At 43.2% G+C, this 16697-nt stretch overlaps 1 protein-coding gene across 1 annotated transcript; it reads left to right on the top strand.

Moving 5' to 3' along the window:
* The first annotated feature begins 10179 nt into the window (after positions 1-10179).
* LOC121838236 (oviduct-specific glycoprotein-like) lies at positions 10180-14229 on the top strand. Its single transcript, XM_042294340.1, has 5 exons — positions 10180-10184; positions 10232-10355; positions 10657-10848; positions 12378-12500; positions 14188-14229. Exons 1-5 carry the CDS (start codon positions 10180-10182, stop codon positions 14227-14229), a joined length of 486 nt encoding a protein of 161 aa, XP_042150274.1.
* The last annotated feature ends 2468 nt before the right edge of the window (positions 14230-16697 follow it).

The raw sequence follows: 16697 nt of genomic DNA, 5'->3' as shown, positions 1-16697 counted from the left end.
CAAGCGCGCAAGGTTGTTTCCGGCAGGGGCGGATCCAAAAAGGGGGGGGGGGGGGGCGACGAAGGCGGCCGCCCCCCCTCCCCCCCAACACAAAGTCGACGCCTCCCCCCCTCCAACTTCTCGGAGGGCAATTTGAAATGGGTGGACCCCCCGGTGCACAAGAAAGAATGGGAGAATAGTTTACTTAATGGGAGAATAGAACAAGAAAATAGTATACCCCCCCCCCCCCCCCCAAAAAAAACAAAAAAAAAAAAACAAAAAAAACGGAGTTTTGGATCCGCCCTTGGTTCCCGGTACCTTCACAAAAATATTTACTTACAATAGATGCAAATAAAGAGTCCTTTTATGCTTTGACCTGTTAATGTGGCCCCTGAAAATTTGTTTGCAAGCTGAAATAAATATTTAAAGAAAGATCTGTAGGTATGCACAATTTCAGGGAACTGACTGGGCCCTTGACGATATAAAGCAGAAGGACACATCCGCAGTTTTATGAAAACATTTAATTGGATTCATAATGAACCACCTTAAAATGTTATATTTTTTTAAGCTTTCAAAGGTAGTATGGGTACCAAAAGTGAAATATTATTACAAAAACTGCGAAACTAAATCTAAACTTTGTCTTTTTCACACGAATAGAGAACGAGCAAGTGAATTATGGAGACTTTATTTTCTTAAACGGCATATATACATATTTGACACGCGTAATTTTATCAGCGCAGTCTTAAAGAATTCACCGAGACATTCCTTAAACATCCCTCAATGTTACTCCTTTTTTTTTATTGTCGCGGGAATACAGAAGCATAATTGTTTAAATGTCATCTTGGCAACCGGGTGCTACAAGTCGCGCCTATAAAGTATTTTTGGTGGTACTTAAATTTAATTCGGAAAATGTTTTTTATATGCAACTAGTGTGAGGTATGTTGACATAAAATTATTATTAAAAAAACACGCCAAAGACACTTAAGACTGCTTACGTGTAGGAATGCGAAAGTATTCCTACCCGCAGCGCATTTCTACAAGCGGCGCGCCACGTCTTCCATTTACTAACGGCGCTCCGCCGGTGACAGCACGCACCCCCATTGCGCAGGCGCGGCACCTTCGCCGGTTTCACGACTTCCGTGACGAAGCATCTGCGTTGCTATGCCTTTCTTTGATGCTTTATTCCTGAGGCGCGTCCGCTTTGACATTGAGCGGCCCGTGCTTGATGACGTAATTTTATGACCATCTTTCGGGCACAACGCCGACGCCGCCTTCTCGCGTAATGGGACGTATAAGGCTTTAGCCTTAAAACAAAAACGCGCCTTCCTTCAGCGTAAAGGCCGTAGCGTACGACTGTTTTGAGTTACGTACACAGAACGGCTTGCCTCATTGAGTGCGCACTAACATATATGTGGTACGAAAAAAAAGTAGGTGGGTCCCGGTTAGGAAACACGGATCCAGTATGACACCCTACTGGGTCTAAGCGGGTTGTTTACTTTGGGCTGTATAACAGGATGAACGTACAGAGTTTTTTTTTTTCACTTGAAAATGCCATTGAATTTGTACTCTAAGATTGATGAAAGTGCCGGATCCAATATTAGCTGCTTTGACTTTATTGTAAATGGCATAGTGGACCACAATACTATACTATAGAGCAGTGGTTCTCAAGCATGGATGTGTCGGGGAGTCGGGGACCCTTTGGGGACCCGCCAAAGTGATGGGGGACCCCATGCTAGTGGGGGTAGGGGAATAGAAAATAAGACACCTGGTTAGTGTGAGAAGAGCATCCTTTTTGTTGTAGACAGAACAAAAAAGAAACATCAAGCTAAAGAACTAAGATGGATAGATTGTAACGGCTGTACCCTTTGAAATGGACGGTAGCTTGCGCCACCTAGCCACGGTTAAGAAATATATTTTTTTTTTAAGGAGGAGAGGAAAAAAGGGGGTTGAGGAGAGGGCTTCGGTGACCCCTAAAATGGCTTCGCAGACCCCAGCGGCTCCGCCAAACCCCATTTGAGAAACACTGCTATAGAGTATTGCCATGATCACGTAGAAAATTGCAATACCAAAGGGCTGCTTGTGATCTGATAACGTGATTTCTTGAGATATATAGCGACTGATATTTTGTTGTCAACCGGGCCTATGCCGGTTCCGGTAATCTTTTTATCAATCGCTAGCCTAATGTTCCGCAGAATATTACAACGAAAACAAGTGACAAATAATGAGGGGGCGCACCTTATTACAATTAGCGAGGATTTTTTTGTGTGCCTTTCCCTACTACATGAGCTCGCAATGTATTGACTTGACACAAACAAGATAATTCTTACTTATACAAGAAAAGATCTGGCCAAAAATAATGCGTTCTTTCAGACAAAATAGTTTTGTTTCTGGCGGGGAACTATGCATATGTCAGAAAAGTTATCTGGACAGAAGCACAAATTCAGTCTTGATTACACAATAAGTGGGCCACAGGTGCATCTCTATTTATGTGCCTTAGCAACCAGAGCACCTTTACAGGTGAACAAAAAGTATAAATACGTGTTTTCTATCAATGTTTGTCTCCTACAGAAACATTTTTCACTGTCCGAGTTGAGCAGCTGGCGCGAGGAATCCCTGGAACGTTTGTTTCGTTAAGCTGGAGCTGGTTTATTAGCTGGCCTTGAAATAAACATGTGATGTTTATGTTTCTTCTCGTTACATGTTCCGACACGATTTGATTAAAATACCTCCAATGGGAACGGAACATACGAACGACACAACGGCCGCGTACTCACGACTCTGACAAGTCTTTTCTTGGAGCTGGTTTGCCCAAATACAGAAGGTACAAATATACAAGAGTGGCAGCAAGGAACAGTGGCAGGGTTGAGGCATCTTTCTAAGGGCGCTGCCGTCACAAAACCCCCCGCTGATCGGTTCTTGTTGGCGTGCTGCGCTCACGGTCAGAGCACCTTCAAGCGAGCAGCACTAATGCAGGTACGTTACAATATACCTCAAATAAAACTGTGTTGCTACGCAGCTTATAGTATCACTTAAGTTTTGAATCTTCATATTCTAGACTCGTTTAAATTAATTTTGCATACTGCCCCATTTTCTCCGATTCCTGCATTCTCATTAAAATTTCATTCATAGATGGTAATTCATTGCTTGTACTGCATTTTGCACACTTTATTATACAACAGAATTTCCCGATATTGCTACGCGCCTTTTAAGACATAGTTGCATGCACATGTTTGCATAATCAGCACAACTAATTAGAAAATGCTTTTACACAGATAAGAACGTTTTGCTGTTAATAGATCATGTTACTGCATTGGTGTAGGCATTTTATGAAAAAGAGAAGTGAAGCTACTAGCCTAGTTTTATGTGACATTTTAAGTGCTTTTCAAAATAACCTTACTTGGTTCGTTTGTTACAGGAAATATCAAGCGTTTTTGCTGGAACCCTGATCTTGATGCTGATAACATATTCCGCTGGAGATGGTTCACCCGGCAACGAAACAAAACGTAACCTTTTCTTTTTTTCATTTGATTCAATCATATTCTTCTTCAATAGAAAACTGAAGATTTTATGTCTCTCAACTTTAACTCACCCCTACTCGCTCCCGGTTATTAAAGTTGGCATAAAAATAAAATATTCATGATGTAAAAGCTGCACAAAAATAAAATTCGTTAGAATCGGAACTTGATCTTAAGGCTGAAGTTTTGACGTCATCATTATCGTTTTAGACTCCCCGAATAACGAGTTTACATTTTTAAATAAATAAGAATACTTAGAAATATGTACCCGAGTCGGTGATAAAATATATTCCGTGAGGTCGGATTACTCTGAAGTCATACAGCACTTGGAATTAATAAACGAGAACAGACAGCAATAGAAGCCGCCATGAAATAATTGACACAGCTACTGCTTCTTTTTTTCTTTTTTTTTTTGTCATTCACGACTGTGTTTGAAGCAACATGTCTAGACACGTAGAAGGTTGCTAATAAGAATAAAAGTTAGTAAACAACTTGAGATATAACTCTTGGCCTTGGGATTGTTTTTTGAAACCTGGTGTTTTAGGGTGAGCCGACGGTAACCTTGGCCGATGGTGACCTCGGCTAAAATGACGTTAGTTAGCTACTGCGGGAAATAAGGAAACACATAGCTGACCGGGAAGGACAGTTGTCTGTGCTCCTCAGTATAAAAACATGCTTGGCAGGTCACAAAATACAAAAATATCATTTTTAAAATGTTTCTTGATCGCAACACCGAATGCTCGCCCTCTCCTCAGTTTCACCGAATTTTCTCTCGCTTTTAGGTGGGCTATTTCTAGGGACATTACAACGTCTATGTCGAGAAATGTTAAATGAACCAAACATTTGAACTCAGTAGAGTAAAACAAAATATACCGTGTAGGTCCTGGCAGTAATTTTGTTTCGAGTAATACACAATTGTAAAATAGGGTCTATAAAACACCCTTAAATTTTGGAGGGTGTAGGAAAATGGGTGTGAAGTGAGGCGAACACCTTTTTCTGAAGACAAAACTTGGAGACTGGGGAAAAACGAAGAACACAGCCAAGAACTAGGACACAACGTTTGAGTTGACTTTGTGTTGCTCTGTTGTCCTTCGTATTTCCCCGGTCTCGGAGTTTCGTCTTAAAGTATGTTCGACCATCACTAGCCAGTTCGCGACCCAACATTTTGTTCGGCAGGCGAACACCCCCCTATTTGAAGAATGTTCGGCGCACTTTCACTCGCTTGAAACTGCTTTATCAAATGTTGTTTAGGGACTATATATAATGATTGTTGTGAGTAGTACCAATACTCAATACTTCGAGACATATTGATCGAACTTGGCTATTTTATGCTTGTAACCTTTGTAAATACAAAATCCACCAATAGCGAGTGAGTGTCTTTTAATTGTCGAGTATATCAGGCGGTGGAGCAGTCAACAGGCTCCTGATGCATCTCTCGTGCGTGATTCACTGCGTCTCTATATGCTGTTGCCGCTCATTTAAAACGTTTAGGTAGTGCTTGTTGCTTGTAAACTTGTTACTTTTAACAATATTTTTAAGATAATGTGAAGATCACCAGTATCCTATTTTAGGCTGTTCACCAGCCTTCTAAGGGTGTTTCTATGACAGTCTTAAGCTGTTAGCCATAGGACACGCTGATTTACACCGTTAAGGCTGCCAAATACAAGAGTGGTGCAAAGTTGACCGGTACGTTTACTCCTATAGAGGAAATGGGAAATTCGAAAACTACCAGAGAATGTCAGCTTCACAAAGTATTCCACGTGCATCCCATGACACTAGTGACATCGGTTAGACAGCTTCCTATTTCATAGAAAAATGTGGGCTGCGTGACAGCCGTCGAACGAAAGCGTTCGTGCGGTTAATTTGCCACCGCCTATCATCCTTCGCCAAACTGTTGGAAAAATCTGTAGACCCTTGTCCGTGACATTGTTCATGTCTCCTACTGTGCTTGCAATCTTCTCAAAATTTTTGCTAATTTAGTTTTTTTACTGAACTAAAAATTTGACTACGAACCGCTGCTCCAGAGCTACAGACACATTGCTCGCCGCCATGATAACGGGAGCTGTTGCGCATGCGTCAAATACCTCATTTCGGGCGCGGAAAGTACAAGAAGCGTTATGTTAACGTCCTTCGAAAGTCTCAAAATGCTGCAGTTCAGTGAGTTCTTATGGTTAAGAGTCCGGGTCAACCTTGGACGGCCCTTGTGTTTCAGCGTGTGCGGCATTAATTGCTTTCGATTGTTTTCGAAGCTTAAGTTTCTTCTTCTGTTCAGGATTCGAGGTGGTGTGCAGGGTAGTGCACGAATCCTTTCATCGCCAAGGTGTGTGGATATTTGGGATGGAAGACGTCCCGGCATGCATGTGCACTCAGCTAGTATTTGGAAGCGTAGACAACCTCCGCACGGGGGAACTTCACTGGAGCTATCTGGGCAACATCTGCAAGGGTAAGTTGGTCAACTTTAATTTGCTTCTCAGAAAAGAGCCTTACAAGTACAGCCTCGTTCACCACCTTTCACGGCCCATTCTTTTGCGACATGTTTCTGTGTCTACTTTCCCGCACACGTTGACTGCAGTGTATGCTCGTGATTTGTGTGCCACTTGCGTTTCTAAAATAAAATTTACCAGCAAGTGAAGTTGGCGTTGTGAAACTGGGGACGGGATTTCGCACGCTTTCGTCGGTTTTAGAGTCGCGTTGCATAGTTTCAATTGGAAATGTTTTACCGTCCTCGACCATAATTAAACTTTCGCGGTTGATTTTGTTGGCTGTTTGAGTTTTCTTGTGCGAAAATTGGTCATTGAATGTGTTTTTGTAATGTATGCAGAATTGAAAATAACGTTCGTGTTCAAAAACCGGCCAGCGCTTGACCATTGAGGCGTGTCGACATGACCAGATGACACTCTTGATGTTCGTGTTACCACAAAATTATTTGATTATTTTGCATAACTGTAGGTAATCGACTGTCCAAAATCCTTGTGGTAAACGTATATGCGGGTGCTTCGTTTGTAATATAATTTAGCCTATTTTTAGTGAATACGACATTCAACTTAAACGAACACCGTTACTTGCACGAAGTATTTCGCTACAGCGCAACAAATGTCTTTATAGGCTCGATGTGTAAAACATTTTAATCGGTTGTCGCATGAGGATAAGGTTGTATTAGGATATCGATCAATCTAAATAAAGTGCGCCACAATATCGTCCCGACTCCTTTTTAGGTGAGGATGAGTTTGCAGTCAAACTTACGTTATCGTCACATGATTAGAGAGAGAAAGGGAGAAGGAGAGAGAATTAGTTATGGTTTGGCAGATTTGAAAGGGGTCAAAGATATGTGCTATTTCCTGACGCGTCCTTTGTAGTCGATTTTATGAACCTAAAATACATTGCTGTTTTCCGATATGACGGTATACATGTTAAAAGATTGAGCTCTGTACAGGATCTTATGTTTGCTATGATCAACTCCCTGTTCGCCGTAGTACCGCACTTTGCTCCAAAGTGCGGTACTATGGCGAAGAACACGGAGTGTGGAAAATGGTTCAAAACAAAGTGTCTGCTCGTTCATTCTCCTGGAGAAAATGAGGCGGACCGATTACTGATGTTTCCTGAACCAAAACAATTTCGCTCGAAAATGTGAACTACGCCGTGAACACGGGTGTGAAGCATCGTCGGGTGCCCGCTCCTGCCGAGGTCGATATTTCGGATCCAAATCATTTTAACATCATCAGTACCTAGATGTTCTTCTGTATTAGCGATGATTGTATTGTGCGTGCCTCACGGGACAGTAAAATGCAATAATAACATATGCTTTTTTGGAGAGTAATTTAAGATAGATGAATGACTGACGTGGTAAGACAGTTATTACTGTATGACTGATGGGCATCGTTTGTAAAAGAATATTTATTTCGTTTTTCGTGCCTTTTTCAGAAAATTTAAAAAAATTTAAGTGTTTCAAACGGAGGTACCGACACCTCAAGACCTTTGTAGAGCTGGGCCATTGGGATGTTAGAGAGCACTTGAGAAAAATGGCAGCGGATCCTTCCAAAAGACGCACTTTCGCCGCGAACGCGGTTAAATTTCTCCTGAATTTTGAACTGGATGGACTAAGCGTATTCATCGGAGAGGAACCCTTTGAAGTGCTTAGCCAGAGCACCAAACAAAATTTGGCAGCCTTACTCAAGGTGAGTACCAAGAGCCCATATGAATATTTTAGAGGTATATATATATATTGTTAGGGTGATGCTGTCGGCAGCAGAAAGGACAGGACAGTACACGATGATAGAACATACAAAGGATTTATGGAGGCCGAGCCGGCCCATGGGGCCTGGCGCGAGATGGTCGTGCTTGCCACTGCCCCGTCGTCGTCTTCCTGACAATATATATATATATATATATATATATATATATATATGTTACCGGCATTTTTCATCATCGTACGGCGGTCTCCGAAGAGGAAGTGATCGAAAATATGATGATGATTAAACCGTACTCGATCGAATGAATTAATGTCTTATGAAACCTACGGAAGCCATAATATACGGCGGATCCAGGATTTGAACTCTGGGCCTCCCAATGTCCGGTCGGGTGTGCTAACCGCTTCACCACTCCACCTTGGTTTTCCGGCGTTTCCTATCTGTCTTTTTAATCCACAATGAGCGAAATGCATATACAATCAGAAAGCCAAGGCGGAGTGGTGTCGTGGTTAACACTCCCGACCGGGCCCAGAGTTCAAATCCTAGCTTCGCCATATGTTTTGGCTTTCGGGGGTTTCGTAAGACATTAATTCATTCGATCAAGTATGGTTTAATCATCATCATATTTTCGAGATATATATATATATATATATATATATATATATATATATATATATATATATATATATATATATATATATATTTCTTGTTGGTTTCGACTGGAGCCTTTGAATAAGTTAAACTCAACTAGGCTTGAGCCATTTTGGCGCTGAAATTTGTTGTGGCCAGTTATTTAAATCATTATAAGAAATTGCAGGGGGTGCTTTTCCGCCCTCCAGAAGTCTTAAAACAATTCGTGACGGAGCAAAACGATATTTTCTCGGCTTCTTGAAACTACATCTAAAGCTCAAAAATTTACATTTTTTACTTCAACTGTCACAAATTAGAATCACTCTGCACTATGCAACGAAATGGCCGTGCCCACAATATAGTGGAAAAATGTTTTGTTTATACTCTATGCGTAGCTTTTTTTAGTGGGTATAGTTTGGTTGAAATTGCGCATTTACTGGTACCGACCTGGTCTTCAAAAACGTAGCTCCTTCATGACATGAGAGCGTTTAAAAAATATATGCATTTGATTGGTTGAGCGACGTGCTGGAAATTCGTCCTCGCTTCGATCACAGAAATGCGGTTCTTCTCAAAGAAGAAGGATCAATAGGCTGTAAATTCGAGGGAAGTGAATCGTCTTTGGGTACCTCGGGAACGGCGAGTAAAATTGCTTTCTTGAAAATTGAAAGAAAGGAAAATGAAATAAAAAAAAACTTTTAGCCTTTCCACTCTGGCGAAGAAGGAAGACCAGTGAAGCTGTACTATGTTGGGAATGAAGTAACGGCCGGCCGGCGAGTCAGCAAGCCTGAATGGAAAGGCTCGAAAGGTTGCCGCCTTCTATGAGCGACGGCGACAACCAGACAAGCGGTAAGCCGATTGTCTGGTTACCGCCGTCGCTCATAGATGGCAGTAGCTGCTGTCCAGAGTTCTGTGTCACCATTTGTTTGCTGACGGACACGATCCTGGGGAAACTAGCCCTTAACAGCTCCGCTGTAAAAGGGAAAGAATCAGGTACAGTTTTAGCATGCAGTTGTTAAACACGTAAAATGTCGCGATTTTTTTTCGTACTACTAAGTGAGCGCTGGAGTGGGCTTCTGCAGTGTGCGTTTCACACTATAGGTTTTTATGTAGGCTCTACTGTCGATACACGTAGCCTGTGACTTCCGACAGCGTCATTTCTTTAGTGTTTTTAATTATACTTTCGGGTTGAATAAAGCGTAAAAGTGGAATGAACCACAATTAAAAACCTAAATAATTCGCAAAAAAAAAAAAAACAACAACAACAACACCATAATTGTTGGCTTACTATTTAAACCGTGTCTATTAATCTATCGAGCCGGTTTTGAGGCACATCGTCGGCTATCAATAAAACGTCCGCCGGGTTTTTATCAGCAGAATGTGGAGCTTTGCAAGCACACCACTTGGTTTACTGATCTGCCAATATGCTGTGCTTGGTGATTCCTAGGAACTAAGCGCAGCCTTCAAGCCAGCGGGCAAGCTTCTCAGCGCCACATTTCGGGGGAACAGAAAATATGCAGGACTTTGCGAAGAATATTGAACCGTAAGCCAACGTGCTCCAATCTTATCAGTGTTGTTTTCTGTATGCGGTTGATTCAACCTTGCTTACATTTTTTTTTTTTGGGGGGGGGGGGGGGGGGGGGGGGTTTGGTTTGGGTGTTTTACATTGAGTCAAGTTGGCAAATGTAGCGGCTAGGTTTGTTGAGCTCCCGGCCGATGTTTTCCATGTTTTGAAATAAGGACCCTTAATTGCGGCACCAGGCTCGTTTATTACTCGGCTACTCTGGCTGTGTTAGAGATTAAGGCAATTCGGATATGCAAGGGAAGGAAAATCAGATGATGTGTGGTGGGAATGATGAAATGATGATAAAATGAGGTATCGTGCAGTGTGAATAATGACCAAGTTCTAAATCTCCCTTTCAGATACGTGGATTTCATATACGTTCTGGCAATCCGCATGAGACAAAACGACTTTGGTGTGACTGGAATGCATACGCAACTGCATCCTCTTCCGTCTGATCCTGAGAAGTACAAGGCCCACAACATTGTAGGTGGAAGCATTCTTAGTCTTGATATTCATTGAACGCTAAGGACCGTAGCAATAGTTCAAGTTCAAACAACGGACCTGTAACGTTAGCTTATTATAAGCAATTAACTATACTTTCCGCGTAAAATTCTAAAAACTTAGCTTTACGATTTTTTTTTATGGAAAGAAACACGAAATTTTGGCTCTCAATGAGTACAGCTATTTCTAATTCCTATTACGGGCAAAGGCTTAAAACGTTTCGAGAAGAGATGCAAGAAGAGCTAAAAGATTTTAAGCTTTTATTTTAAAATAAATCTTCCAGGAGACATACATTCGGACACTCGCCAAAGTTGTGCCCAAGCATAAACTGCTTGCTGTCTTGGCGTTCGAGGGAACAGCGTTTCGGTTGGCATCAAGCGACAAGCCCGGATTTTACGATCCATCTCAACCGGGGTTGTCTGCCGTATACAAGGGCCAGTACACAAAAAATCCCCAAGCCATCGGCTATTTTGAGGTGAGTTCTTCAAAATGATTCTTGATTCCGGTGACAGCTTGCGTGACAAACTAAATGACTACATAAAAGTTTTAAGATCCTATAACCAGGGTTCTAACGTTTCGGGATGTTGCTTTTATTGCTTTGGGGGCGTTTGTAGGGGGCAGGGGGTTATTTTCCCCACGTATTTTGTACCTTTATACCCAGTAGCCTTTCGATCAAAGCCAATCAGAGATTGGCGTCGTACTGATGTCAACGCAACTCCTGCGTAAGAAGCAAGGCGACTCGCTCTCCGCCTAGCTTAGTTCAGAGAGCACTCCGTCGTGCTTGTGGGGCGACAACGGCACCTCCCTATCGCAGCCGACGCTACTATTCGATGGAGCCAATCAAGCAGCGACAAAAGCGCACCGTCACGGCGCTCGTCATTACAGAGTTTCAGTATGGTGCCTGGATCGCGCCTACGACTGGTGTGTTTAGCGTCCTATCCCGCCCATATATCGAAAGGGGTCCCGAAGTGGCAACAAATGACGTCACAGAAGCCGGAGTGTCATTCTATTGACTGTCGCGATCCTGGCGGTCGGCCGTAGAAATGCTGGCGAAAAGCACGAGCGAACGCGAGTGTCGCTGTCGTCACGGCGTTCCAGGTGTTTCAACTTCCGGCTGCTCTAGCTTCCGTGGGCTGCCACCGTGGAGTGACCTGCAGCAGAACAGGCGTCAGCCGTTTATACCACAACTGTTGGGACGCCGCCAGGATCGCGACCGGCGACAGCATGACATTTCTATGACGTCACGAGGCGGAACTCGAAATACCACTTTTTTGGCCGCGGTAAACACACCAGTCGGAGACGCGTTTCAGGCACCATAGTTTTAGGGAACCGCGTTTGCACGTTCGATACGATTTACGATGGGCCCTCCGGTATGAACTGCGCATGCGCTGCCGCAGAAGACTCGCACGGGCGCAGTTTGTACGGGAGGGCTCATCGTATATATACCGTATTGGATATGCAGAAAAGGTTCACTAAAACTCCCTACTAACTCCGTTGGATCGTAGCGTCGGTTGCGGCCGGACTTGGAGTGAAACCAGGGTATATCGCCATCCTATATCTTTCAGCGTCTCTGTGTAGCCCAGGAACGACGGAGCGTTTCGTGAGCCATGTCAACGATAATCATAGGTGATCGATCAACTATGAAAAGCTACCTTCCTCAATAAACGCCGTTATGCAATTTTTTTTTTTTTTTACTTACGAATGTTGGTGGTTTTATTAACCCCAGGTCGTTATAATAGTATTGCGCGCCACATACCGACAAACACCTCGTATCTTAAAGCCTATTTAGCAGTTATATTCTAAGAATGTGGAACAATTTTTTCCCCGAGAAGATTGTGGAATTAGCCATCAAGAAGGAGAATTAAGGGCTCACGAAGCAAGAAGCGTAGAGACAGTAAGCCACGCCGTTCGTTTCTTAAAGTGTCGGCGACTATGGACGAAAGCACTCGTCCGTCTCGGTTCTCAGATGGACAGAGCGACCAGAGCCTGCCCTTTTTGTTTCAGTTTTGCAGACTCTACGACTATCACACGTGGCATCACGATTGGAACGAAACGTTCATCTCCACTTACGTATACTCCGACAAGGACTGGATATCGTATGATGATGGGCGGAGCGTCAGTGCAAGGGTGAGCAGGATCCAAGTCATTCAAATGCACCTTCCGCTGTACATCACCAGCACTGCGCAGTTTATAACGCTTTGCGCGTTTTGTTGGAGGATCGTTGGCCGAGTGCGTTGGTGCACCGCAAATCGGAGCACGTGGAGCGAAAGCTCCCGTCGCAGAATTCAGGATCCTAGGCTCAATTCTCACCCCTGCACGTTTTGATCCGGATAAGCATCGTACTGGAGTGCGGTCCTGCACGCTACCGCGCGATGCATGCACCAGTGTCGCCGCACCTCAAAGGCAGACCGACTTTATTTGCTCGAATGGTGAACACGAAAAAAATTCTGGCAAACTCGCATTTTATGTTCTTAAGGTAGCCACTGATTTATAAAGCTGTACCTATCTAATAATAGAAATAATAAGGGATTATTAACGAAGGGAACGGCGGAGGACGGAACTGTCCGTTTTGTTTATATTCCTGTTGTGGGTTTGACTCTTCATTGTCTTTTTTTTTTTCTAGTAGTTTTCTAGTTTGCAGATAAACAGTCACAAGCTAGAGTCGATGTTTCTTGCGTTTTCAGCATTTGGAAAGTCAACAAAACCATTTCATATGACTGACTAAAAAAATATGTCAATATCTTTAATCGTTAAAAAAAATTTTAACACGAAAAAATCGTCGCTTAAAAAAATATTACTGATCCGCTAAAATTATTTCTGAAGATTTTTTTTTTGTTTTTATTTGGCATCGTAAGGCTCGTTTGAATTGTACCGGACAATTTCAGGCGAGATGGCTGGTAAATGAAGGTGTAGGCGGGGTTGTGGCCTGGTCAATCGACAAGGACGACTTTCGGGGCATCTGCGGATCGGTCTACCCGATGCTGGAATCTATTGTCAGCACCGTTCCTTGGCTCAAGACAAGCATCCAAGAGACGAGCGACAAATGCGTCCACGGAAGACCACCGAGATCAGCTGAAAATTGTGTCGTCCAGACAGCCACCGCGACAACGCACCGGTCGGTCCTTCGTTTCACTCGTTCATTTTTCAGTGGCCTGCACTCGAGAGAAACTTGTTTTTGCCGTCCCAGACACATTTCTTGCACTAGCTTACGTACAGTCATGACAGCTTTTAAAGAAACGTAGGGCGTGACTTCTTACAATCTCGCTTCTCGCGTCCCCATTGGTTCTTGCGCGTTCTTATCGGGGAATGCGGCAATCTCATGGGCTACGGAACGGTAATCAGGGGATGGGGGACGTGCCACGCCCTGAGCTTCTTAAGTCCTCGGTGAATGCAGGCTGAGTTATAGCAGTGTTTCCTAAACACAGAGTCACGACCACGGAGAAAGAAGAGAGTTGTCCGAGTGGCACCTCCTCGCCACGGACGAAGTGCGTGGAGGGTTTGCTGGCACTTATAACAGAATCCACGATATGGTGCATCATGTAAGGAAAGGACGAGGACCAATAGAGGAATCCTTGTTATTCGCGCCGACGTTTGGTACGCTTCCGCGAAGGTCCCTAAACCGACGGTGCTCCTGCCCGAGAGAGGCGTAAAACCCGCATCACCTTAATTGTGTGTGCTTGGGGGGATATGTATGACTGGCTGATGGCATTATCTCATGCTACTAAACATGTACAGAAAGTACATACTCAATCGTTAGTTAAAAGACAGTTTCTAAGAAAATTAAGAATGCATAAGGATCGTGACTTCTTTTCAGCACACGTCGACGTCGAAAGAAAAGCAAGAAAATTTCGTCTAGCAGACGGAAACACCTCAAGAAAAGAAGAGGCCACAGGACCAGGCCACTGAAATTGGTTCATCGTAAGAAAACACTGGTCCCTCCCGTAAGTCACCACGTAGCTTCTCGAAACTGGCGTGATGCTTGTTGTGAGCATAAATTCAGAAATAAAAAAATCAACTTAACTTTTTTTTATATATATATATTTTTTTTTTTAATTTGATTTTGGGGTTCATTGCAACATTTCTTTGAGAAATACAACTTTCGAATTTCGGGCAAGGCGTTTCTTTCTTTCTTTTTTAGATTAGATATTTATTTAATATTTCATTGAATATCTTTAGATCTAAAAATATATTAAAGTACGCTTCGGGGCCTCGAGAGGTTGACAACTGGAGGACGAAAAGGCGAAATCGAAATAAGCCTGGCTAGCCCCGTGAAAAACCGTTCTTTATGCCTTGTGTCTCCCAGTGCACATTACCTTTTACACCATTGGATGGTTTAACTCTCTGGAAAAATACAAGGAACTTAAAAGTCTGGTCGGGTCTTGCGTGTCGAAAAAGCAATTTTACGCCAATTTTCTTTTTTAAGAGCGCAGTTCTGAGGTGCTTGTTTTCGGGTTGAGCGGTGTCGCCGTCGCCATTGCCTTACCCGTCGGTGTAACCACGCGTTGCATTATGGGACGTCTCCCATAATGACGTTAAAGTCACGAGAGTAAAATGTTCCCTCTAATTTGGCGGAAATCTTTTCCCGCTAAATTTAGCGCACACATTTTACCCTCCGGATGTCACGTGAAATTTAACTGAAAAACGTTTCCGCTAAGTTTAGCCAAAAAATTTCCCCGCTAACTTTAGCGGGAAATATAGCGGACATTTCCCGCTCAATGGGAGGGGAGCAGGAGAGGAGGAGGGGAAGGCGATGATGGGGAGGAGGGGCATACCCTCCCCTCTTCCTCCTCAAGAGCTGCGCTCTAATTCGGCATTACAGAGAATCGTAAAGGTCTTTAAACTTTTTAGTGCAATATTGACGGCTCGAGATTTATTTTAAATTCTGTGCGCAAAGTCCGTGACGTCACGGAATGGTAATTCGCTCTTTCCACCACAACGTGAAGGCGAAGCCGATCCACCTCTCCTCCACGCGCCCGAAACGCCGAGAGAGAAAACAAGTGGAAAGGAGGTGACTGCCGACTAAATCCCGTCTCTCGCCGTCCATACTGCTGAAATTTTTTTTTTCTCAAAATTAATTTTTTGACACGCGTGTCCCAATAGAATGTTAAAAAAAAAAACATTTTTAGGAGCTTTTTAAAACATGAAAGAACAATAAAAAAGATGCCTTCGGGGTAACATTATTGCCAAGGCAAGGGCGGAAGGTTGCGACGGTAAAGTGCTCCGTGGCAAACTAATTACTGAACTAATTAACTTCGGAAGTATTCACCTTAGATGTCACATCGCAGTTATAGATGTGCTCTCCGTCACGAAAAATATGTCACAGCTGTTAGAATTCAAACAAAAACTTTAGAAAGAGTTTTATACATAAAGACTATGGGTACACATTCCCAACGCGCTCACTAACAAGCATATGTCTATTCTGCTCCGCGACATGATCTGGCAAATTTTTGACGCGAGGAGACAGCAGGTTCCGAAACAAACGCGGAAAAGAGCGACTGAGGTCGCATCAAGAAATCACGTCAGCCTTCGCGATTATCACGGGTAACGGTACATCGGGAGTCGAACCCTTACCTAATGCTCACGTGGTCGTAGAAAAGGTGGACCACCTTCTGCAGTCTCCTCCGGCACGCAGCTTTTGGCTCTTTTTTTCCCCCAAGTTTCGGTATGGCGAAGTTTGGACAGCGTGACTTCACCGGAGAATAGTGCGGAGCAAAATTTAGCTGTCGGAATTCTAACAACAGCTGTGGGATATTTTGACGATAAGCAACACATTTTTAATTGAAATGTGCTAGCTAAGGCGAACATTTTAAAAGCGAATTTGTGATCTTTAGACAATTCATTTGCTGAATTTTACCTTAGCTGATGACGTCCGCCGTGCCCGATAACATTATCCTGAAGAAAATATTTATTACTTCCAGTACCACAAAAAGAAAGTGTTCTGAATCACTGGAGACACATCCTGTATAGTACAATGTAGTTTACACATTTGGAAATAATTTTACTTCTGCAGACGTCTGCGTCACGAGAAAACTATCCTGTAATTCGTGTCGTCCACCAGAAACCTTCACGCTCTGGTGAAGATTTGTAAGTATACCTTTGTTCGAAGGAGCTTGTGGATAGATTTGACAAGAAAATGATAATGAGAGCTCTTTTTCATCATGTACATTGAAGCTAGCAATGAGCGTTTGAAGTACAATCAGTGCTGGGAAAGTAACGATTTTTGTGTTCGGTATTTAAGAGCTGGTAGCTTGTTTGCGTTCACGTTTATTCGCTCATTTTATACGCAATGAGTCAATCCGATTATTTGCCATGCAGAAGATGGAG

This window comes from Ixodes scapularis, unplaced genomic scaffold, assembly GCF_016920785.2.
Source record: "Ixodes scapularis isolate PalLabHiFi unplaced genomic scaffold, ASM1692078v2 PGA_scaffold5__190_contigs__length_132052651, whole genome shotgun sequence".
In the NCBI taxonomy this organism is placed as follows: Eukaryota; Metazoa; Arthropoda; class Arachnida; order Ixodida; family Ixodidae; genus Ixodes; species Ixodes scapularis.
The sequence above is the reverse complement of the archived record's forward strand: the minus strand, read 5'-3'. Positions and strand labels throughout refer to the sequence as shown.